The sequence below is a fragment of the Chlamydotis macqueenii genome, chromosome 1 (genome assembly GCF_036417535.1).
Source record: "Chlamydotis macqueenii isolate bChlMac1 chromosome 1, bChlMac1.mat, whole genome shotgun sequence".
Lineage (NCBI taxonomy): Eukaryota > Metazoa > Chordata > Aves > Otidiformes > Otididae > Chlamydotis > Chlamydotis macqueenii.
Genome location: NC_141556.1, coordinates 139,005,785 through 139,031,954, shown reverse-complemented (window position 1 = coordinate 139,031,954; position 26,170 = coordinate 139,005,785). Strand labels below are relative to the sequence as shown.

General features: G+C 35.9%; 1 protein-coding gene across 12 annotated transcripts in view; it reads left to right on the top strand.

The window, feature by feature from the left end:
- Positions 1 to 26,170, top strand: part of STS (steroid sulfatase) — a 111,895-nt gene that overhangs the window by 60,634 nt on the left and 25,091 nt on the right. For 9 of the 12 annotated variants that reach the window (XR_015261248.1, XM_086768313.1, XM_086768321.1 and 6 more), the window contains 4 exons: positions 9,701 to 9,838; positions 20,010 to 20,169; positions 20,733 to 20,792; positions 22,784 to 22,905. Coding sequence is in view for 11 of the 12 variants with exons in the window: in XM_086768313.1 (XP_086624439.1) it covers positions 9,701 to 9,838; positions 20,010 to 20,169; positions 20,733 to 20,792; positions 22,784 to 22,905 (480 nt within the window). In the remaining variant the exon portion in view is untranslated. The remainder of the gene's footprint in view (positions 1 to 9,700; positions 9,839 to 20,009; positions 20,170 to 20,732; positions 20,793 to 22,783; positions 22,906 to 26,170) is intronic. The other 3 variants (XM_086768366.1, XM_086768392.1, XM_086768380.1) reach the window with 3 other exon arrangements.

Genomic DNA, 26,170 nt, shown 5'->3' with positions numbered 1-26,170 from the left:
TTCTACAGTGCCTTTCAGAGCAGAAATCTATTTGCTGTTGTGTACTTCTCTCTGTATGTGATACTGGAACACCAGTCTGTTACAAAATTATTCATGTGAAATGTGGAGATTTCAAATCTTTCCTGTTCGAAGATCTCTGTCTATATACAATGTTCACAGATTTGATGTTATAGGTTCAGAAAGAACTAGTCCTTTTACAAAATACATTGTTTTTTGTATACATTGTATACATTAATAGGTAGGGACTAAGCCTGTACCTGCTTTTCTATCTATAGGAGTAGTGCTATTCCCATATGTAAGAAACATGCTGGTTAGTGCCTTCCAGTGAGTATTTGCCATCTACGCTTTGACAAATTTACCTTGACAATAACCCTTCTGTTCCCCAAATGCTATCTATTTAGTTAAATTTGTTCTTTTTATCTTTGTTAATATTTCAGCTGTCTGTGGTGGTGTTACGTAAATGATCCTTTCTCATCTCAAATTTAGCCTTCAGATTTATCCTAAAAAAACATATCTCACTGTGATCCTTCTGTGCAAAGCAGAGCCCTCCAGAAACCTGTCTTGCTTTCAACAGGAAAGTCTCATAACTCCTTTTTTCTAACTTCCTGTTACAAACCAAATGACACATAGCATTCATGTTGTTGAATCTTTGTAAACTCTGATTATTAACTATATTAATAATTTCACATGTCACATATTTGCTTTATTCATGACTTATAATTAGGTGGAGAAAAGGCAAAGAAATGGACCTGATGATCTGAGGGCCCTCCATGTTCTCATGCCCCAATCATGTCTTGCAGGGCTCAGTACATCTTGGCCTAAGCAGAGACCTCAAGTATTTCCAAACCAATTTAAGATGTGAGTAGCATAATTCTCTTTCCAGGCCTCAGACCAGAAAAAGGTAGACATCTGCTGTGCTACTGAATGCTACTCTGAAACTTCAACAAAAGCTCTTTCAAGAATAGTCTGGGAATATTTTTTCAAGAACACTTAGAAGAATTAAGGAATCAAATTCCTATTTCATAAGCTAGTGAGCAATCTTCTGAGCTAGTCATCTATGATCAATGAGGATGACTTGAAAAATTATGTGCCTGCCCTTCTCAAAGGATCCTCTAGAGTTTTAATCAGCATAGATACTGTCATAGTGAACACACACATATACCAGGAAAAAAAAAAAAAGGAAATAGGGAGAATAAGTTGGAAAAAAAAATCATAAAGATTTGTGACCTATTTGTTGGTTTTAGTAAGTTCAGAATGTCATCTAGAGAAGGTAGATTGGAGTTTACATTCATTAGTGGAAAATTGAGGACAATTTTCACAGTCAAGCTTGCTTTCTTATTGGCATTAACAGTGTCTGTACAGAGGTTCATTCACAGCTACCATGGTTTGGAGATGGTGATTGCACAGTAGGCTTCAAGTGGCACAAAAGCCACCGAGTTGCCCAAAAGCAATTAGAGGAGTAGGTGAATTAGCAAGTGTGTGCGGTGATAGTCATGTCAAGGGGGAAAAAAAGCATCTTGTGTTTTGGGGATGAGTTAATGCACAGATACTTTCATATAAGATTAGATTTGCAGAAATAAAATCAGAAAACTAGGAAATTAAAAGAATCAAGATTTCATGAGGAATATTAATTTGATCTTGATAAAACTCCTCTTAACTTTATGGTGTATGATTTCTAGCAAGTGTTTAAAACCTGCTTCCAAATTCAGCAAAGGTTAAAAAGTTTGGCTGTTGACAGATGAGGAATGCTTAGGCTCTAATGTAAACCAATTTTATCGCAGTTCCAATTTTATTTAATAAAAGTTATAAAGATGAAACGAACACACTGACAAATACTTTGAAATTTTCAGAAAAGTTCAGAAGATTAAAATGTGGGGTTAAATTACTTGCCCTGTTTTAAATTCTTCATAATTCTTCGTACTTTAATCTGGCAAAATGTTGGCATTATACATTTGGATCTAAGCACATATACATATTCAGTTTAAAACTGAGTCTGATATTAATAAATGTTTAAACCTTTGAAGATACAGAGAAGAGTTTCTTTTATCACTCCACAATTATTGAATCAATCACCATCAGCATATATTAGAATGATCAAATAGCTGAAGTCTTAACTTCACCTGACAGTCTAATTCAAAAATAAATAGCATCCTTCAGTTGTCATTACAGTTTCCCTAGCTCCTTCCTAAAGAAATCCCCTCCAAAATTTGAAAGAAAACATGGGAGACCTCGAAGTAGGGAACTAGACAGTGTCTTCTGCATTATGTGTCTTAGTTGTATGTGTGAAATGGCATCTTATTCTCAGATATGTGCGAATTAAGATGCAAATTTCCCCAAAAAGTTATCACAGCTGTCATGCAAAATGCAAATGCAACGGACCCTCCTAAAATTGCATGACCATCTTTCATATTTTAGCATTTTAAGCAGGCTAAAAATTAAGATTTACATTAGGAATACATAGCCTTATGTTCAACAGATGTAAGGTCTAAAAGTTAATTTCAAGCAATGCATTTATTAGCTAATTTAAATGCTAACAAGGAGATAGCCACCAAATAGTTATGCTTTTGACCTTTAGTGATCCATCATTAGTGTTGTAGTACTGATGTAAGTATGAAAACCTTTCCATCCTGCATTGCCTGTATTGCAGCTATACTTGCAGGTCTTCACAACTTTCATAATCACATCTCAGCTCTGTGCTTTATTATCCACATGTATTTGTTTAAAACTAAAGTATCACTCCAACTTTCATGATTAGAAAATAATTTGGGTCCTATATGAATAAGAAAAATAAGAGATGTGGTACTTATCTCTAGGAAAAACTTATGCATAATTATAAGTCAAAATTTGGTTGATTTATTCATAGCTGCTAAGCAGTGCATGCCTAATCTGCTGTGCACTGTGCTGAAAATTTATCCTGAGGGTCTGAAAGACACATTATACTTATAAGACTGTATAAACAGTCACAAGCCAATTACAAGTTTACAATTACATGGCAATCCAAATCCAAACAGAAAGCAAATAAATAGATAGCTTAGCTGACCCCACACAGAAGTTTCTTTATTTTTTTAAAAAAAGACTGCTCTTCTCTGAACCCTTACATGGATTTTACTTGTCTTACCCTGAGTCTAGGAGAATCCAACAGAAAAGTGTTTAATGTTCTACAGGCTATCTGGACCTAGCAACTACTGATTTGAATGGTAAATATAGGTAGTTAAATCTGGGGCAATTGCCTCACCTTACCTCATTGTGAAAAGAATTCAGAATTTTTGCGGCCAAATTCATTCGTCTTAAGATAGTTGAGCTGCATATGAAAATGCTTCTTTTGCTTCATTGACTTTAAAATGTTTATAGTAACTATGTCAGCTGTCGATGTGTACACTGTAAATCCCACCATTTATGTATCTACAATAGGCACAGGTGCAGCTTGATTGTGCTAGTACCAGAGTTTCCATGTAGAATTCATCAATCCTGCCACGTTTTGAGCTGCCAATAGTGGCACGTCTGTACTGTCTTCCAAGCTGGACAGAGACTGTCAGCACACCAGCAGAGACAGGAAAACCACTTCAGATCAGCTCTACTGTGGTCCCATAGGCTGAATGCCCATCAGTAATGCAAATGCCTAAGGTGCATTCCCGGAGTCCATCCTCGAGTTTAGTTTAATTTGAAATGGATCGAGGTCATGAAATCCAAGAGGGCTTTGCTATGCAAACAGAAATATATTAGCTGTTTGTGATTGGATTTACTGTAAATATACACTCCTGATCTGAATTAAAACACAGATATAGATGTGCTTTTTCAGAACCAAATGCTACTTGTTTGGCAGAATGTCCTGTTGACATTGAAGATCCCGCTAACCTATCGTAGTAAGGAACTTAGCACATTTTAGACTCTAGTTTTGCACTTTGGAGAAGACTTCATTTTATGGGCCTTTCCTTAGCGTAATTTTAAAAATAATGATAGCACAGTAGGACTGATTAAAGATTTTGCACTAAATCTACACTCCACTTTCTTCCTGCAGGAACTGTACATTTTGTAATTAGTTATGCATTTATTTTCTGTTCTAGTCAAACAGTATACTAACTAGTATTCACTCTCACCTTTGATATTCATATGCTAATGCTCCCACTATGTAGAATCACTTGTCTTCTTAGATGTTTTCTGTTGACTGGCTAGATAATGTGCCCTAACATCAACCTACTGCTTCATCCCAGAATTTCCACTTTGTAGTGGTTGTGCTCTAGCTCTGCGTGTTAAACAAGTTGCATGCAGAGTTTATGTACTGTTCACCAAATGTGCAACCACTTCTTGTGTTGCTGTCAATGGTTTTATTATTTTCCATCTTTACCTCAAGTGTTGTGCTCAATGACTAGATCTGAAAGTGATAATTACTTCCCCACTGCAGAGACAAACTGATTTACATATTTATCAAGGGGAAACTGGATGGCTCTCAGCATACCACAGCACAGAAATATTTGCATATTTATAACCTGAAATGTACAAAAGCTAAAATTAAGATAGGGATGTCTTGGTCTTAGTTACTAAGCTTGTTTTTATACAAAGGTTTTAGTCAGCGGATTTTGTAATCAGATCAGTGCATTAAAGAGTGAAGTATCTTTTTTAATCACACAAAATCAACATAGAGATTAAAATGATTGTTAGCTTGTGAATGATGGTATGCAGAAGTTGCAACATTAAGTTTTCATAAGGTGAAAATCTTAGCCTTTGAGCTCTGAAGAGATGATGAACTGTGGAATTACCTTAATTTAACTCGTGTAGTAGAAAGAGAGTCCCAAGAGGCTTACTATGCAGTGGCTGTATAGATGAATGGCATTGATATGTTTTCTGGGAGAAATATGGGCTTCAAGGTACTTATGCATGTAGGGTTAATTTGTAGAAGTTTATGCATGTATTCAAAGCGCTCCTGGCTTGCCAGTTACGGGGATGAACCCCTTCAACTGACTACAAGTTAATTGTGATTCTAGTTAATGATGCTATTCAAAACCAAACATTAATATCAGTAGGGAATTGTGAAGCAGCAAATTTAAAAAACTCAAAAAAACCAAACTACCTCTTCTGGCAGAGATGTGATGACTGATCTTCCCAGATCACTCTTTGTGCAGTAATTGTCTGAAGCTTACTGTAACCTTCTGGATACAACAGAGACACATGTAAGTCTGCTGGAGTGGGAAAAGAATAATATATTTACAGTATTTCCCTTTATTGTCAGCTGTCTTGTCCTAAGGCAGATCCTTAACCTTCCTGAAACCTGTTGTTTCTTCAAATCTGGCAAACTGGTCTAAAGCTTTCCTCACAAATAGAGAGACTATTTTGTCCTAATGCCTAGGCTACACAGAGATATTCTTTATTCTAGAGCTTTTTATTCATAATGTCAGCAAGACTTTAAATTATTACAAATTAATACAAATAACATTTCTGTCATATTGGCTTCAAATGACAGTAAGCTAATTTCTGAATCAAATGCATTTGTTCATATGCTTGCTTGACTAAACCTTTAAACAATTTTCCGAATCACTAACATGTTTGTAAACACATTATTGTTTTTCAATATATCTTAATGTAGATGAGTGCGGTAGGAGTTTTACATGGTTCAAAGCTCCAGCAATTACATTCAGCATTAGAGAGACTGGCTCAGCTGCCATTCATACTATGTAGAGAAGTTGAAGAGTGGCGTGATGCAGTTTCCTTCTAAAGAGCAGTCATTTGCTCTTATCGCTTTCACATGGCTATCACTCCACTGAAATTGACATTTTCACTTTAAGAATGAAGCAACTCTTTATAATTTAGTATAGCTTGAAGCAAGAGTGGAGAGGAGAATGTAGAGAGCAGTCCTCAGTATATTTTAGAGGAAGCTTTACTTAAGTTTTGGAATGTTGACATACTAATTAAAACAACTAGCATCTTAATGCTGTCCTTAATCTGTTTGATACCTTAAAAAATACAAATGAAAGAAGAGTGTCCAATGATCTAATGCCTTTTTTTCTGCAACGATGTTAGCCACCTACATTTGGGGATACATTCCTAGAATGGCAATAGTAGGAGAAACTTAATCTGAAATTCTAGTTGATAAATAGCTTCAGAAATTATGCAGCTCCTTCAGTGTTAGATTGATTTTGTTGTTCAGAAGTGTTGTCTTTCCAAACCTGTTCTGTTCAAATCAGAAAAAATTTAGATGGTAGCATCCAGAGAGATCAGTGCAGCTGTGAATTTTTTAGAACATGGTTTTCAAATGAGTCTTTTCAGTCAAGAATCCTTCAATTTTTATTGATAATTTCCTACACTGGGGAGAGCAAGCTATTGTTGCTTGAACTACAGTTGAGCTACAGTTTTACCAATGTTTTGACTTATTTATCCTACAGTTTCATCTTCCCTATAAACTCTTTACATCCAAAAAGTCTTTTAAAATTTGTATTGCTTTCTGCCACCAGCAATGGGACTCAAAGGGGATATTAAAACAGCTGAAGCCTCATTCTTGTAATTCAAGAGCGTATGACATATGATACCCTTCCAATTATATTTTATGGGTGAAGCAATACAGTTTTACCATCTTCTCCTAGTCAGACATCATTAGTCCATTCACCATAAAGTGTATTACTCATGTACTTGTATGTCTAGGATTTTGGGAAGGATTAATCTTACGGTCCTTGATGTTTAATATGAAGACATTTACTTTTGAGCTAATTGTTGCCCATCTTCTCTTTTTTAGTCAACAGGTAAAAAAAGGCCTTTTTACAGTTGTGATTCACCTCTTTCAAAATTAGGTAGCTAAAATAGGCTAGTGAAACTCCTCCTTAAGCAGTAATTGCATTGCCTGGGAAGGTTTATACATCAATTTTAACTTTATTCTAAAGTCTCTGTGAAATCTACAAAAATAATAAGAGAGGAGGAGTTACAGTAAAAAAAATAAACTAAATTGTTATAAGAAAACAGCAAAGGATATATTTTGCCTACATTGTAGTATTTGCTTTTTGCTTCCAAAATTGATATAATAATGCATGTGAAATGTATCTGTTCATAGAAATCCACAATACATTCTTTGTATTTTTTATTCTGTAGTGGTTACTGTTTAGAAGTGCTAAGAAGTGACTGTATTGCTTGTGTTAACAGTAACCACATCATTCAAATGTACTTTAATGGGCCTTATCTCCTGGTAGCACACACTTTTTTGCTTATTTATAATTTTCGTTCTAGAAGGTGTCAATGTGCAAGATGAAAATAGAAGTGGAAGATTGGCTTCATTCCTGCAAGTGCAATGTGATTGCCATTCTCTCCCAATAGTGTTATTTGAATTACCACTTTTATTCCATTGGTACTGAAAAATGTTGTTGCTAAAATAAATTGTCATTTTAGCATTTGTTAATTAACCCTAATGTAGCCAATCCTCTTTGTGTTTAATAATCCAAATGACGGAAATGGAAGTTTTATCACTGAATTCAACAAGATTTGGATGAAATTTTCTATACATTTTATTGGAGTTGGTTTTTTTTCTGAAATGGGTAATGTTTGAGTGTCAGATTTTTTTTTTCTTTTTTTTTTTTCAGGACAAGTCAAGCTACTCAACCTTGTTTCAAAAAAAAAGTTATCAAAATGATAACAGCTTTATTTAATTAATGGTGATAGCAAGACATTTTTCATTGCTTCTCATTTTTTCCCAGATTGATTAGGAAATCAAAATGGCCATTATTGAATGACTGCAGATGTCTCCGATCACCAGAGATCATTTAATGTGACGTACTATGTGGAATTCTTGTTTTATTTTCATTTTGTTTTATTTACAAGACAAATTTGAAAATCCAATTTTATCAAAGAAAACTGTGTAGGTTAAAAAAATGCATTTGTGCATGTCATTGTACATACATTTCTTTTTTCATTCCCATTTATTATTATTATAATAGAATCATAAAATCATAGATTGTTACAAGTTGGAAGGGAACTCTGGAGGTTATGTGATGGAATACCCACACATAATGTCCTAATTTATCTATATACTCCACTTCTTTATAATCATTTCCGCCTTTCCAAGCGATCTTATAATTACTTAGCAAGTACATTCTCAAACAATCTCAGTAGCCAATGGGAAATTGCCTCTTTCCTGGCACTAAGTACACCTGCTGCAGCAAGCGAATGGCTTGTCAGATGGATCTGCATGATTTTCCCTCAATCCACCAACTTCAAAATGTCAGCTTTTGTAACAGATTTTCCTCAGCTCTGTTGGGAAATTTCAACTCCCATGAAGTTTCAAAATTTACATAAACAAATTCTCCTGCTCTTACATTTCTTGTTTGATCCTAGTTTACACACAAGATAGATATCACCTATTTAACTGCTGATGTTCCTTTATTCATGACCCAGTCATTTGAGCTGATGAGAAATAAAGAGAGTCAGCCTTTTTAACAAGGCACTTTTGAGTGCTATAACATTAAAAAACTAGAAAAAATAGTAGCAATAAGGTAAGGTAACTACTTCTTATACAGCAGAAGAGCATAGCAACAGAAATGATCTCAAAGTCATTAAAGAAAGCTCTGTATTTCAAAGCTCTTATCTTGTACTCTTTGACACAATAATAGGGCATAAACTGATGAATTAATTCTTAGTGGACAGGTGAGCAAATCAAAATTAACATTTAAATTGGAACATTCTTGGATGTTTAAGTAAAATGAATAAAGATAAAATGGTTGTGAAGACAGAATTATCTTTACATGCTCTGAGATCCCTAAAGGAGAAGGTTAAAGCTCATTTGCAGGCTGATGTGAAGAAGTATATTCTTAAACTTTGGTCAGTTTCCAGGACCAATAATTTTAGATTCCTAATCAGTATAAAATTCACTGGGCAAGTTACAAAGAGCAGCTTCACTCTCATTCATAAAGAAAGCCTCTTTAAAGAACTCGGTCTAAATAGATTTGAGTTTAATTTATGTGCACTGCAAGGCTCTCCACAGTGCCAAGGTAGTGTGAGGAGCTCTTTGTGAAAATGAAACCTGAGCCCACAGTGCCTTGGAGTTTCAGAGCATGTCTGTGTGAATTCCTCTTTTAAATACGTGCACTTGTGTGTGTTTATTACCTTGCACATTTTGGGTTTGATCGATGTCTATTCTTTATAAGACAAGAAATTAAGGACTAATTAATAGGGTTCATAATGAAACTGTCTGGCTTCCAGAGACGCTACATACATTAACTTCTTTTTCTTAGGATGTCTTATTCTAATACTCACACTGACATTTTTGCCATAGTGCCTCTATAGGTTGCTAGACAGCAAAGCTTTACCTGCAAACTGTTAGCTCTGTTCTGCATGCTGAGACTCTTTCAGATATCCTTAGTGGTTTGAATCTTCTTGCTGAGAGGTTTTGTTGATTGAGAGCAACTGCTTCCAAAGGTCACTAGCTCTCTGTGGATCAGCCCTTTTCTCCTGATGTGCGCAAATCTTCTCATTTTATACTTCAAGAAACCCTGCAGCAAATGAACCATGGTCCTGATTGCAACAAGCCTTGTGCAATTGTACCCTACTGTATGCTGCATGGTGGCAATTGCTACGTGTAATATTTTTTTACAGGGAAAGTGATCTTAAAAAGGCATAAGGACAAAAATATTTGTATGTGCCAAGGCTAATGAAAAAGTCACTTGAAGACATTAAAGCTGTTCTTTTTTTCTTAGTTTTTCTTTTTGTTTTTGTTTTTGTTTTTTAGGGCAGGTTCTGGATGTGCTGGAGAAATACAATCTGAGCGATAAAACTCTTGTATACTTTACATCTGACCAAGGGGCTCATGTTGAAGAAATCTCCAGTTCTGGAGAAGTCCATGGAGGATACAATGGCATATATAAAGGTGAACATTATCTGATAATTTTGAAAAATAGTGTTAGAAACTATCTCATTTTTGCTCCAAAACTGTAGTGCACTCTATGTCCAAGAAGGTTAAAACTTGATTCCTTACTAGTAAGCTTTTAATTACTTTCATTCTAAATTCAAACATACGCAGCTCAAATACAGCAGCTCAATGAGAGTACATACTCAAGTCTGTAGAGTTGAGTATGTACTAGCTAGTTAATACTAGCAAATATACTCTTAAACTGGCCAGAGATAGAGCTTTGGAAGTGTGTCAGTTCATAGTACTTTACTATCATGACTGGATAGCAGAATAGAAGGGAAAAAAAGGGGGGGTTGTGAGTCATCAGGAATCATGAATGAGAGCTAAGTACCATGGAGCAAGTGGGATCACTTAAAGAGGAAATAAAGAGAAGATGCGAGAACAAGCAACAGAGTCTGGTGTGTTCATTACAGAAAAAGTAGAAAAGATAACTGAGATTTAGAAAGAAAAATGAGGAGCTAGATTGAGTTTGGAATGGGCAAGTTCAACGACAGCCAGAAGAAAACAAGATTTCCAGGAGAAAAATCTGAGTTGGAGAAGAGAGTTTGAAAATAATGCATAACAGGCTTACTGAATTGAAGACTGATTTGGAAATTGAGAGACTTTAGTTAAAAGGACAGAGTTTAGTTGTATTCTTTTAGTGCAGATCTTGGTAAGATTAAAAGTCCAAAATCTGTTTATTCTGTGGAGACTTAAAATGTGTTTAAAGTCTACTTTAGAATCATAGAATAGTTAGGGTTGGAAGGGACCTTTAAAGGTCATCTAGTCCAACCCCCTGCAAGGATCAGGGACATCCCCGACTAGATCAGGTTGCTCAGAACCCTGTCCAACCTGGCCTTGAATGTTTCCAGGGATGGGGCATCCACCACCTCTCTGGGCAACCCATTCCAGTGTTCGACCACTCTCAGTGTAAAAAACTTCTTCCTAATATCTAATCTGAATCTGCTTGCATTTTGAAACCGTTACCCCTTGTCCTATCACAACAGGCCCTACTGAAGAGTTTTTCCCTATCTTTCCTGTAGGCCCCCTTTAGGTGTTGGAAGGTGACTATAAGATCTCCCCGGAGCCTTCTCTTCTGCAGGCTGAACACTCCCAGCTCTCTCAGCCTCTCTTTGTATGTCAAATGCTCCAACCACTTAATCATTTTAATGGCCCTTGTTTAAACTCACTCCAGTATGTCCATGTCTCTCTTGCACTGAGGAGCTCTGCACTTGAACCCAGCACTCCAAGTGTGTCTCAGCAGGGCTGAGGATCACCTCCCTCAACTTCCTCGAAACCTTCTTCCTACTGCAACCCAGGATGCTGTTGGCCTTCCTTGTCATCAGGACACATTACTGGCTCACGTTCAGGTAGTTGTCCACCAGGACTCCCAGGTCCTTCTCTGCAGAGATGCTTTCTGCCAGTCAGCCCTTAGCCTTTGCTGGTGCTAGAGTCTATTCCTCTGCAGATACAGGACTTGATATTTCCCTTTTATGAATTTGATGAGACTACTTTTGGCCCATTTCTCCAACCTGTCGAGGTCTCTCTGGATAGTAGCACAACCATCAGCATATTAGCCACTCCTCCCAGTTTTTTATCACCTGCAAAATTGCAAAAAGGAAGGAAGATAGACATATATAGTAAAGAATAGAAATACAGTGAGGTTTTCAAGTGAGAAGACTCCTCAGTTTTTAGTCAGTAGGTATCTGCGAGAAATTACCCTTATATTTTAAGAGCTGCAAAGAAAATGCTACACAAGCAAAACAAGCAATGCCAAAGTCATAAGGTTACAAACTCAGATGGGTCCCCTTGGGCTAACACCAGAGTGAAATGTATCATGAACATTGGCACTTAGGCCTTACATAGTGATTTAAGTAATTAAGGAACCATATGGTCACATATCTGTAGCTCTAGGCACAGCCTGAGGTGTTTTAGAAGCTCTAAAAGAGATTTGCCTTCTAGAATGCCAGACATAAGATACAGGATAAATGATGAGGAAGAAAAAAAAGACAAATACACTAGGGAATATGCCTTCCTGAAGACCTTTGATTGAATGAAGTATTTTTTTATCCAGCCTTGCAAAATTTTGTATTCATACTTACAGAATGGAGAACAATTTGAAATAAATCTTAACTGAATTAATAAAAAACCTGATTATTAGGGTTACTTGGGGAGTGATGGGACTTTTTCTTTTAAAATGAATTATGTGGATTAGAGTTGCACCTATGCTATGCTGGCAAATGTTGTAATATACTACAGGAAAGAAAATAATCACTATATAAGAAACAAAATAATTATTCAATGAGATATATTCTTAATAAAATAAAAATAAATTAAAAGGCCCATCCAATCAGTTGAATATACTTTTACCACTTAAAAATACAATGAAATTTGTTTTATATTCCACTCTGTTCATCTCCATATCAGTCCTCAACTTAACCAGTATGTTTATGCATCATTTTCAAAAGGGCAGAAGTGGAAGTGATGAATAATTGCATAATTAGCAATTTTCATACATAAGAATTTATTCATATTAACAGTCATGTACAAGGAGATGTGTTAGAGGTCTGTACATCTCTGGCAGATTTAATGAAAACCAGACCTGTGAAGCCCTAATTCTCAGGCAATGATGTAGCAATGAGCCTGAAAAAAAGCAAAAGGACGACCTTCATGCTGCTTGTGCTCATGTATGCACACACTAGGAATTCACTTAATCTGATGAGCAGTTTACAGAACTGGGAGATATGCATGTCCTTTCTCCCTGTCTCTGCTGGACAATTTCCATTACTGGCCTTTTCGTATATGAGCACTGTATGAATGCGAATATGAATCAAGCCTCTTGTCAGAGCTGGAGCAGTATGCTCAGCAATAATTGGTTCTGCCTTAAAATCAAAAGCTCTCAATAGATCTCCACAATTCCAAATCACTAATTTGTCTTGATACCCAGCCAAATGAGCACCAATAATAAAATTTGAGAGGAGTTTGGAGACTTAGGCTAGCGCTGCATGACTGAATGCAAAAAGGGGAAATTGTTATTTGAAGGTTTTATTACTCCTAATTCTGACTGTGGAATCGTTACCATAAATTTGGATAGCCCTTGAAATTAGAAACCAGAGCTAACACAGTGTTTAACTGGTTTCTGTCATGCACAGTCTAGTTTATCTCTTCAGTATCCTTTTTTTTAGAAGACATTAATATAGTAATATTGAAGTGGTGGATCAAAATCATGACCTCTCTTTCCAGTGGCTTTTTTCTGACAGTTGTCAGGATTGGAAGCCTTGTAGGAAGATGCAGGAGCTGTGTAGTGAATAAAGAAGATCCCTAAGAAGATCTCCTCCTAATCCTAGATAGTATGACCTTGGTTTAAGATCTGAATCCTGAAAATTTAGATTCTACAAAGAGTTTTAGCATTAGTTACATAAATTTTCATCATATAAAGATGAAATTCCACTTTGAGTCTTTCTAAATTCTTAGCAGAGCCTAAATGCTTTGTCAATGAGAACATGGTGCTTTCATTTACTTTTTTGAAAAGGGGCAGTTGCAAATTTAATGGAACATCTTGAAATTTAATTCTGTTTCCTCACTGATATAGGATAAAGAAGGGAAAACTTACTATACCTTCCCTAGTTTACTTTTTTTTTCCTATACTTCTATTACATCTCTATCCCTTTATTACATCATTCAGAAAATAATTATTTGATTAATCTCTTATCAGTCTTAACTGATGCCTTTTTCTTGTCTCTATTTTCTTGTTATCTTCTGTGAGCTATTTCTAATTGTGCAGTATATTCTTTTGCCATGCATTATCGATACATGTTTATATACTTACTTTTTAATATTAACCATTTCATCCTATAGACTGCCTTTTGTGTCTGTATCTTACTAATTACAGATATGCATTAGGCATTAGTCTTTACGTAGGTCCTTTTTCTTAAGTATTCAGTGAAGGTTATGATATGAAAAACTAAGACCATAGGCCCTAGTTCAGTTGTATTTTTCTCTAGTGTTCATTGTACTGCCAAGATTTTTACAGAATTTGAACTTGCATCTTGTTTCCTACTCATCCATCTTTGTGTTGAGTCCATTATCTTTTCTTCTGAATTTGATCAGCCTGTGATACTTTGTGTCAGGTGTGGATTTTTTCAGTTCCACAGCTCACTTCCCTTCCAAAATTGAAGTAAATATATTAAAATAGCAAGAGACCTAATACAAAGTGGCATGAGGGTACCTTAGTCTTGACTTTTTTTCCAAATTGTCACAGGCTGTTTGTTTCATCTCTTTGTTTCCTGCTTGTTAGTCAGATTTTGACAACCTTTTGTCTCCTAATCTGTGATTAATGTTCCACAAACTTTTCCTGAATGTCCTTGTCAAAGATCTTTCAAAGGTTTAAATCTAGATAAAACAAAAAACAGTGGTTATTTTAGTAATATTTTCTTCCCATCAACTCAAAACCTTCTTACCTCAACTCCTGCGTACATGATAATGTCTTTTTCCTGACTACTTTGTGTTTTGATCAGAAACTGATCAGAGAAATTATCAGTTTCTCTCAGAAACCTAGTAGTTCCTGTGAATCTACTGGGCCAATAAGTCCTTTGAGTCATTTGGGCCTGTTAATTCCTTTGGAAGCTTCCTATTCATGATATTTTTTTTTTTTAAATCTTTATTTCTGTGTATTTTTTTTAGCTTTTTATCATTCATAAGAGATCACCGAAAGCTTTTCATATATTGGCATATAACTCATATCTGATGTATAATTTATAACATCTAAATTCTTTATAATATACAAGTTATTATGACTTATAACATATAAATTGTGGTCCTTTTTATCTTGTTAATATTCGCATTTTCAGATTGAAATATGGAAATTATTGTGTTTAATGGAAGTCTCTTCTTAAAACTTTCTATGCAATTTTTTCCAGCATTTTTTTCAGTTCTGTGACATTTCTCTGTTAAAAGGTATGGAACTTCAAGGTATTGATTTGGCATTGATTTGATATTGATATGAGGATACCTGCACTGACTTCTTTTTAGGTGTTTTTCACTAGCTTTCGCATTAGTAGGACATTTGCAATTTAAGCATGTCACCTTAGCTTTCCTTTAGGAATAGAAATAAGATTAGTTTTTCAAAATACCATAGATCTCTACTTTAGAAATAGATGAATAGAACAAATAGATTAATTCTCTCAATTGATCAAACAAGCAGCTTAAGGTGATTTGTCTAAAGGATGTCATTATATTGTTCTTTGGTAACCTGAAATATTGAATCTAATTATTTTGTGGTGATTTTTATTTCGTTGCTTAGTGACTTGTTTCTTGAATTAGCTTCAGCGTGTTATAAAATTTCTGTCCTGTTACATACTTTATACAAGTAAACAGTGAAGGCATTTAAAACTTTTCTGCACACTTCTCACTATACTATTTCACTGGTACACATGCAGACACTGGTAGTCCTCCCTTGTTATCACTTGTTGACATTTCTCCCACTCTGTTACCAATAGGATTTTCTATGGAGTCTCCTTGCATCTCTTAATACTTTTACTGTCAGCTTCTTTTGGATATATAGCTAAATATATTGTGCCTGTACCTTGGACCTGCCCATTAGAATCATTGTCTGTCTTTGTATTTATGAAACATTTAGTACAATGACAGACACTTGGCTGCTGTCATGCTGCTAAAGTGGGTCATGAGTTCTAGTGCTAATGGAAATGGAGTCAAATGCTGATAATGGCAACCATTAGAACAACATTCATTTTAAGTGCTTTGTGCCTTAGAAATCAGTATATTCATAATTACTTTGTTAATATCAATGAAAAATAACAATGAATGTTTCTTAAGGACTTAGACCTTGGGTTTTTTTAAATCTACTTCAGATCTGTGAGAGTTAAACAAGGTCAGGAGGAATCAATTACCCCATACTTTATTGAAATTTATTATTTTTACACAATTTCATATAGTGCAGTGATAAGTTCATTCAGCAGTGTTTCTTGAAGCTATTAGTAAACCTTTCCCTATCTGTAAGCCACAGATAAATTAATAAGAACAGAAATTGACCTTTTTTTTCAAATGTACTGTATTTTTATATTCTCTCTGAAGTGATCTACATTTTTAAATGATCAACCCATCTTGTAATTTTAACTGAAACAGAAAATATCGTGAGAGACCATTTCATTTGATTGGAAGAAAGATCAGATGAGAAGGTGTCCAAATGAGTTATGTCTATTACATTCATCTATACAAGAACAGCTCAGGTTGAAAATTAACAAAAGCAATACATGAAACAGATCAAAAATCAGTAAAATAAAGAGTGAGCTTGCCATGAAAATAAATTGCTGTTTAATCGTTTAATAATGTAAGCAATAATAACCAGTTTTACTTGTCAAAATTTGTAGCATAAAGTCCACTGTAGATAGGTAGAACAATTGATTTCCTTATATTTCTCTGTCATTCAAAAGAACAAATTGGGTTTAGAAGCTTTGATTTTAGAAGAATATAAGAAGGAAGGAAAGGTTAATATGGTTATAATCCAAATGATCTAAGGAAGTTATTTTAAAGAGTTTTCATCATTCATCATTCAAAATACTAATAGTGATATAGTACAGGGTTCTCCCTTATATGTCAACCTTTGCAAAAGCTCTATTCTCAGAGTTGGGTAATTGCAGTCAATTTAACCCAGAGGGAGAAAAAAAAAAAAAAGATATATTCTTTTAGCTAAGATTTGAAATGCGGTTAAAATGGAAATTTGACATCATGTTGTGGATAACTGCAGAGTTATGTCTGTCCTTTGTCTGCTCCTGCAGATTTTTCAGGAAAGGTTAGCGTAGGCTATTGTTCAATATAACACTGAAGGGCGCAACTACTAAGAGAGTATAGATAGCTAAGCTTAAAAATACAGCCTGGGGTGCTTTATGCTGTGTCCAAAACATTTTTAGAAGAATTTAAGAGAACAAAAATAATGTATAGCTAGGTTGCCTAGAGTTTGTGAGGCATGCAGACTACTAGGTTGCTGCCTTTTCTCTCTTTCAGTGTTGTCAAGTCCAAGCATAATACTGAACTAATGAGTCAGATCCTGAAATATTAAGAACTTTTATTTTTAAATAATGACCTTTTGTGGATTTTTTATTTTACTTCTAATATTTTAGCCATTTGAATGCTTGTTCCATGTTTCAAGCATTACTAGTGAAACCTTGATTTATTTTTTAAGGAAAAGAGAATGCAGATAGCTTGAACAGTGTTTAACAGCTGAAGTTTTAAAGACAATGTGTATCAAGGGATTTGTAATCATATAATGATATTAAGCAACTCTGGTGATGTCACTAAACACATTTCTAATAAAGATGAACACCAACTAGGCATAGATAATAGAAGACAGTCTTCCGCAATGACCTGTTATTCCTGCCCTGGTTCCCTGCTATTGCTAACCTCCAGAGATATAAAAAAATTATGCTCCAATTAGTCTTTTGAAAGGAAAACAGTAGTCATTTCTTCATACACATAAGCAAGGAGATAGCCCTGCTGTGGAGTCCATTTTGCTTTTTATACCTCACAGTGGGGAGGCAGAGTTTGCCGAGTGCTCCCTTTGTGCTTGGGAAATGTGCAAGTTTTCTGTCCTGTCCTGTAGTGATTCAGGAAAATTATACTGTGAACCTAGGAACTGTGAAAGTGATCCAATATCTAGGTTTTAAGAATTGCATCATGTGTGGGAATGGGATTCACCACTTACCTTGAAATTGCTGTCTTCAGATAAAACAGGAGGCAACAGTAAAATGGGAATTTATTTAAGCAATCCAATCTAGCTAACACTGTTACTAGGTTCAGACTGGTATACAGAAATAAAAGGAACCTTACACTTAAAGCTACCTGTGCTGTAGATAAACTTCTGGAGTTTTCTGTCTGTCCATACTGTCCAGCCAACAAGCTGCTGTGATGTGTACACAGAACTAGGATCTGGCTCATGAACTAAAGCATCTCCCTGGCATAACTGCTCACAGAAAAATATCTAAATTTGAAGATATCTGTAATTTTATGTCCTTATACTTTTCCCAGATTTTTATTCAGATTTAACTCCTCCCACTCAGCAGGATTTTATGTGAACTCAGTCAGAATATTAATCTTGACACTTTACTGCTAGGTAACATAGCATTTGACACAGTCCCGCATGATGTCTTTGTCTCTAAGCTGGAGAGACATGGGTTTGATGGACGGACCACTTGGTGGATAAGGAATTGTCTGGATGGCTGCACTGAAAGAGTTGTGGTTAACGACTTGATGTCTACGTGGAGAATGGTGATGAATGGCATTTGTCAGGGGTTGATATTGGGACTGGCCCTGTTTAACGTCTTTGTTGACAACACAGTGTCAACAGATAGAGTGTACCCCCAGCAAGTTTACTGATGACACCAAGCTGTGTGGTATGGTTGACACACTGCAGGGAAGGGATGCCATCCAGAGGGACCTTGACAGGCTGGAAAGGTGGGCCCATGCAAACTTCAAGAAGTTCAACCAAGCCAAGTGCAAGATCCTGCATATGGATCAGGGCAATCTCAAGCATAAATACAGGCTGAGTGGAGAATGAATTGACTGCAGCCCTGAGGAGAAGGACTTGGGGATACTGGTGTATGAGAAGCTCAACATGAACCAGCAATGTGCGCTTGCAGCCCAGAATGCCAACTGCATCCTGGGCTGCATTGAAAGAATTGTGACCAGCAGGTCGAGGGAGGTGATTCTGCACCTCTACTCTGCTCTGGTGAGACCCCACCTGGAGTACTGCATGCAGCTCTGGAGCCCCCAACATAAGAAGGACATAGACTCATTAGAGCGAGTCCAGAGGAGGGTCATGAAGACAATCAGAGGGCTGGAGCACCTCTCCTATGAAGACAGGCTGAGAGAGTTGGGACTGTTCAGCCTGGAGAAGAGGAGGCTCCAGGGAAACCTTAGAGCAGCCTTCCAGTACCTGAAGGGGCTTATGAGAAAGATGGGGAGAAACTCTTTAGCAGGGCCTGTTGTGATAGGACAAGGGGTAATAGTTTTAAAATAGAGGGAGGTAGATTTAGATTAGAAATTAGGAAAAAATTATTTACAATAAGGGTGGTGGAACACTGGAACAGGTTGTCCAGAGAGGTGGTAGATGCCCCATGCCTGGAAGCATTCAAGGCCAGGCTGGATGAGGCTCTGAGCGACCTGATCTAGTTAGAGATGCCCCTGCTCCTTGTAGGGGAGCTGGACTAGATGACCTTTGAAGGTCCCTTCCAACTGTAATGATTATATGATTCTATAATCCTCACCAAACTCTTAAATACATTAACAGAGTCATCTTTTCTATAGAAGATGCACAGTCTATTGACATCTAAGCTGGACTCGATCCAACTGTATTAACAACCTATTAGCACACTGTTGGGTGAATACTTCCTTCTGCTTATGTGTGTTTTTAAATCTCACTAAATAACACCTTTATAAATATAAATCTACATTTTCTTTAGTTTTTTGTTTTGAAAATATATTTTTAAATTTATTTATTTATTTATTTTACATACAATTATGTAAACAAAAATAATTCACGCATCTCATTCCTGAATTTTAGAATAGGTAGCCACGCACTTTTTGGTGAATGAGAAAAAGAATTGTGTTTGATGCAGTGACAAGAGTAAATTTTTAAGACTACTACAGAAGATGGATAGTCTTACTGAACTTGGCACTGCTTTCCAAAAACATCTTAAAGAAAGATTGTTGCTTGACATAATGTTGGATATTAGAAAGTCTACATTTTCTGATGTCAGACTAGATAATTATGTGTCCCTGACTATTCAATAGTATGAATTCTGATAAAACCCATGAAAAAAATAAGCAAAAATTTAGTATAGCAAATAATCATGAGCTGAAGTTTTTTCAGCCACAAAACTGTATGTATGGGTAAAGATCTACACAAAAGAGTTTTCTCTCTTGAAGTTGCCACTTATGCTTATGAACAGTGAAAAATCTGTAGAACAACAGGTAGATCCTGAATCCCCCAATGCTGAAATAGCAAATTGAAAATAAGTTATGAAAAGATTCTAGTTAGACAGTATGTGTAATATTTGGAAATTATATCTTGCAAGGGAAGGTATTTTTCTAAGAAGAAATTGTTTTCTTATGAAACAAAACTTTAATTTTTCAGGTGGAAAATCAACGAACTGGGAAGGAGGTATTCGTGTACCAGGGCTTTTCCGCTGGCCTGGAGTGATACAGGCTGGTGCCTATATTGATGAGCCAACAAGTAATATGGATATATTTCCTACCATAGTCAAACTTGCCGAGGCACAATTACCCTCTGACAGGTATGCTCTGTAGTTATCTCTATTTTAGAGAAAGTCTTATGAGTGTTCCATATATTCTGGTGATGTCTATTAAGATAGAGATGAGAATGAAAAGACATAAGTACATTTTCAAAGCACTTTTTTGTCATTACTTACAGTAGTATGTTGTCTCTTTTCATATTGACATAATGATATATTTTACAGAAACATTGTACTTAAATACAGCTTAACTTGCAGAACAAGCACCAAGGAACAAGCGAGTAAGAGAATATCACCAAAAGCAACATACTGTCAATTCGTGGCCTAGAATTATTTACTAAAAGCAAAAATGAATGTATCAGAAAAAGCTCTGTTCTGTGAATGTGATAGAAAAAAGAAATGCAAGTGTAAATTACTTTAAACCTTATGAACTCAACCTTGGCGTACTTGCCAGCTAGGCTTTTCTCACAGTTTTTTTTTGTTCTCTACCAAGTTAGTGAAAATAATCCCTTACAGAGTTTTATAACCTGATAAGAAAACCCACCTAAAATTTTTAAGATGCTTTTTTTTGACACACCTACATCCCTATTCTTAGTCTTGCTCAGGAGATACTCAATCTCAGCAGCAAGGTGCCTCCACCTAAAGTCTGTTGCCATCCAAGTCCAGTAAGTGGAGAAACCTGCTGGCACGCATTTGCTGTGAACACATTTACTATACACAAACAGCTTTTGAGCACAAAGCATCCAGAACCCACGTGCGAAAAACCAGTAGTGAGCAGAAACACTCTGCTAATGATGAATCATTGAGTGCTTAAAGGAAATGGCAGGGCAGGACATGTGTAAGGTATGGAAAATTAGTCAGACTATTTCTGAGGGATCCCCTTCAAGCAGCAGCTCTGTCGAACCTAAGCAGTTCAGATTGTTCTTAATGTGGGTAGATATTATTTATGCATTTTGTTTTCATATTGCTTGAGTGAAGAGTAAGCACTGATGTTTTATTTTGGTCTCTTTACTAGAAATCCCAATATACATGTGTAACTTCCACTTGCAAGTTGCTCCACTCTGAATCTTCTGTGTAGATTAGATGCTATAATTACTGCTTTATGGTAGGTCAGAGTGGGATACCATGGACTAGCTTGAAGTATTTTTGATCCAGCAGCTGAATTCCTGTCACTCCATTGAATTCTTCCTGAGAAATAAGCGAAACTACTACAATTAGGATTCAGTCAGTAGAAGGGAGCAGGTTAAAAAGGAAAGGAGGAGATGCTCCTAGTTAAAGAAGAAAAATAAGCCATCAGAAAGAAAAGTCTCATATATTCCCCTGAAACCAGCAGATGTGGGAATGCAAAAGTACAGGAGACATTACTAAAGACACCCTTTTCCCCATCAACAGGCTGTAGAACAGAAAGTGTACAGTAGACACACAGCTGTCCTGCTCTCAGCTTGATAGCAAGCAAACCTGCAGGGGCAAGACAAGAGTGCAGTTACTTAGGCAAGAAAACATGACAACTTGAGAATGGGAAAGACCCTAATTCAACAGACCTCTACAGACAGGGATGCACCAGAAAGCAGAGTTATCAGACAACACTGCTTTAGGAACTCCAGTATGTTTTCCTGCCCATCCTTTAAAAAGAGTTCTGCTCAAAATGATGGTGTTGCATACAACTGCTGCCAAGAATTTTATAGTCATGCCCAACTCATGGCTTAAAAAAGTGAACTTAGTACCTGTTTTGTAGTAGTTACACTAATGAGACAAGGGTTTTACATGGTAATGAAAATTAACATAGAGATTGTTAAGCTTTTACAAAGTTTCAAAAAAGTTTTTATAAGATGTTGCTCAAAATGCTTTAAAAATTACCTGCTGATCTATGTATCAACAAAAAGTAATTTCCTATAAAACTTCTTGTAAAATTTGTAATTTATACCAGGTCAAAAATGCAGATTGTGATTTTTCCCTCGCCAGCTGATTCTAGCAATTCAAAGGCTTCATTTATGGAAACTTTTAAATGCCTTGCTTATTTTCTCACTCCATTTTGATGTAAATTGACTGACTCCTTCAAAGAATGAACAAAATTGTCCAGCAGCATTTAGAGAATTTATATATATAAACATCTATCTCTGTGTGCATGTGTAGGTGATAAACACATATTTAAACCTAGTTCCTTTTCAATTTTGAAATCACTAGTTCTGTGTTACATTTCAGCATGTATAATTTGCTGGACAGAGTTCTTACCATTACTTCCAAGGACACTAACACAGCACATCGTACATTTCTCTTGTTTTAAAATTGCTTTGGCCAGACTACTCCCAAACAGCCTGAACAGGTATATGTATTTGTATACCTGGAGGACTGTGTTGTAGCAATTTATTCAGATGTATCAGATCACTTTCTCAGGGGGAAAAAAAAAAAAAAGAAAAAAGATAAGAATGGGTTGAGAAAGCAACCATTCCTAATGGCAAAATGTAAAAATTAATGTTTCCTTAAATAGTGTAATAATCAAGGGGAAAAGCACCTGAAGATTTTTGTCTGAATTGACAAACTGGAGGTGGCCATTCAGATTTTTTTTTTTTAGGGAGTAGAAAGGCAGAGTTATAATATCTTCTCAGAAAAGTGACATTGGATTATTCTTCTGATTTTGAAATGCCTTATTACTCAGAATTATTGATGGACATGATCTGATGCCCTTACTTCAAGGAAAAGTTACCCGATCCAAGCATGAATTTCTCTTCCATTACTGTAATGCATATTTAAATGCAGTGCGCTGGCATCCAGGAAACAGTAAGTAAACTTGCCTGTTCACATTTTAAATGTTTCATGTATTTTTTATTGCAACTTGAAAAGAATCAGGAAAAAGCCTTAGGCTATAGTAACAAATACATTGTTTAAAATATCTAGCCATTTTCCTTCTTTTTCACTTTTCTTTTTGCTAGAACACACCTATTCACCATTTCAGTGTTTGACATCAGTTTGTGGCTCTGCATTAATGTTGCATATCAATACAATATTGAGATCTATAGTATCTGAAACTATTTTTTTTTTAAAACTTGCCCGAGAGAGAGAGTCTGTGTTACAGAATGAAGCAGTCAAGGTTAACTGTTACATCTTCCTGAAAATGTACAGGTAATAGGATGGCTTGCTAAATAATAGCACAAGTATGATGTCAGCCTGACCATTTTTTTATTATTGCAGTAGCAAAGTATGGAAGAATCACTGAGTCAAAGTCATAACTATCCAATCAATTAATAGAGTATTATAGAGGTCCTCTTCATGCTTTTTATGGGTGATATAATTCCACTTTGTAGGCATTTCCCCCGATCTGCTCCTTTTTAACTAACAACTCACCGTTTCTAGTAGCAACTTCAACACTAACCAAAGCATATTTCCTTTTCTGTAAAAATCTCTGAGCTGAATGAAGTCAGATACACATTTGTCTCATCTCAGTTGACAGTCAAAGTGTCATCTTGTGCTACAGCTTCAAAATGATGATCCAAGATGAGCTTTCCTGTAGCATTTTTTTATTTAAGGACCTTGGGAATGGACTTGCTTAATACTGATTTTGCAAACTTAAAGGGAGTTGGAAACTTTGTCTTCTTGGTCATCTGTAGGTTCACTCTCTACCTGTCTTGTGCTGTAAACTAGGAAAAGGGAAATTATTACATATAACATTTCTTTACCACATCTTTGCCATTATATCTTACATTCGATAAGTAATCATAAGGAAGATGTAGTTATCTAGTACCATTTTGTATCTGAGATTGGAGGAGATTTTTCTGCACTATAAGGAGAGAAGTAGGCAGTGCTCCGTGCAGGCAGGGAAGCTGTTTTTCTCCAATATATACTTTTGCAAGATGAAGTACCCGTTGTCTAAGGAAAGGGTCAACTTTGTTTTACTCACTGAATAGGAGTTTAATGGGAAATGAAGGGGAGCAATGATGAGGGTCTAGTCTGCTGTATTTACTGAGGGGCAACAATGTAGATTGTGATTCTCCCTTTATCCTTTATTCAAGGCAGTCAAAACAGAAAGCCCACTCAGAACCTGGCAGTAATATTTTCATAACATTGGGGTGATTTTTGTATGGAAGCTTTTTTTATATGCTACCTCATCAGCTTACATTGTAGTGTGAGAGCAGGCAATAGCCAAAAATTCCTTTCTACTCTCTTTTGTTCCAATCCCCTGGCAGTGCTCAACGCCTGCTTCTTTCTAACTTGTCCAATCTCAGATCTTCAGCAATGCCTTTTCCATGTAGACAATGCAATCATATTTGTAAAGATATTTGTTGCAGTCATCTAAAGGTTTGCCCCTGTTTATCTGTCTCCCATGTGCTATTGTTGTATAGAGATAAATATACTTGCATTACAGCTATATGCACCTGATACTATCAGCATTGCTGTGGGTACTCGTGGAAAAATGAGTATGATTGTTTTTTCTTCTGATATCTCAGCAGCTCTATATGAAGCAACTGATAAGGGTAAAGTATGTTACGTTACTAGTTAGAGTATTGTTGTCTTCTAGCCTCCAACTACAGCTAATCTCAGAGTCCATCCACAGTTCCTATTTCTGGTACTTTTAAATTATATTTCAGTATGTGACAATGAACACAAGTAAAGCGGAAATATAGTGCAGTGGGTTTGTTTTTTTTTTTTCTTTTTTCTGGAGAAGAAATTATTTCAAACATTTAATTCAAAATGTTGCAGAGCTTTTGCCTAGCAGCAAGGAGCTAAATTAGAAGTATCCTGTAGCAACAATTCATTCCCTATACTTAGGAATACATCCAAGAAAGTGAATGAGTCCATATTCAATAAAGGCAGACTAGAAAGCTGGAAAACTGGGCAACTTTCATTTAACCTCAGCATGATACTATTATCAGTTACAAGACTGTAAGTCTTCAGGGCCTGGATGTAGACTGATCACCATTCCTAACTTTACATGCATACCATGTCTAACACACTTTATGGCCTAAATAAGTACCACATTCCTCCATGATTGCATACATTTTCCAGTATCCAGAAATGGCTGTAGGATTTCTCATCTTTTAGTTGCACCTTGCCGATGACTGTAGTCAGGTGAATAGCACTCAATTCACAGAGGACTACCAGAAGCAAATACTTAATATTCTTAAGAACAGTCTTGAAGAGGTGATATTGCTTATCTAAGAAAAATCAGGAAATAATTGAAAAAAATGTCATCAGGAACAGTTGTCTCTTTCTGTGCATTGTAAATGATCTTTTAGACCAGGGAAGACTTGTATTGTTCTTGATCTGTATTCCCCAGATGGTTAACTAGATTGACGAAAGCTACTGTGGAACTGTGTAGAAACATGCCACCTGCAGATTATGCCTGTTCATATGGGCCAAAACCCTCTCACTGGACCTGAGGCTTAGCAGAAGAAACCATGATAGTGTGAAATGAATAACCCCAGCCATGTTCAGCATCCTCAGCACTGCTCTGGACATGAGCCCTTATTAGAAGGATCCAGCTGTCCAACTAGTCTGGGACTACATTATAGATTGCTGATCTCTTCATTAAATTAGCAATCTCTATTAATTTTAAAGATGCACTTTTTGAAGAACAAAGCAGCAACAGGTAGAAATTCATAGAAGAGAAAGCCTACAGCTGCTAAGGAAAATGCTATTTATTTATTTATTTACTAAATAAAGAACAATCTAAATAAAGGGTAAAGGTGCATATATAGCATATATGCACTTATTGATGCATATATTCTTATATTTATTACCATATATTTTTTAGGAACTCTTAGTTTTTATGTCAGCTTCAGGTTATGTATTCCACTTTTCTTTGTAAGTACTCAAAGTGTAGGATTAGCTTTGATCCTGAGGAAAAATCCATATATCAGGAAGTGAGAAGAAAGCAAAAGTTCTACTTATTCATTTGATACCTTGTTGCCTCCATGACTCTATAGTTCCCTTAGAAACTATAGTTGCCATTGTTAGATTTCTACTGTGCTTCACGCTGAAAAAAATAATTTTGGTTTAATTTTTCACTCTTAGGCTATATATATATGAAACAGGTAAATTCAGTGTA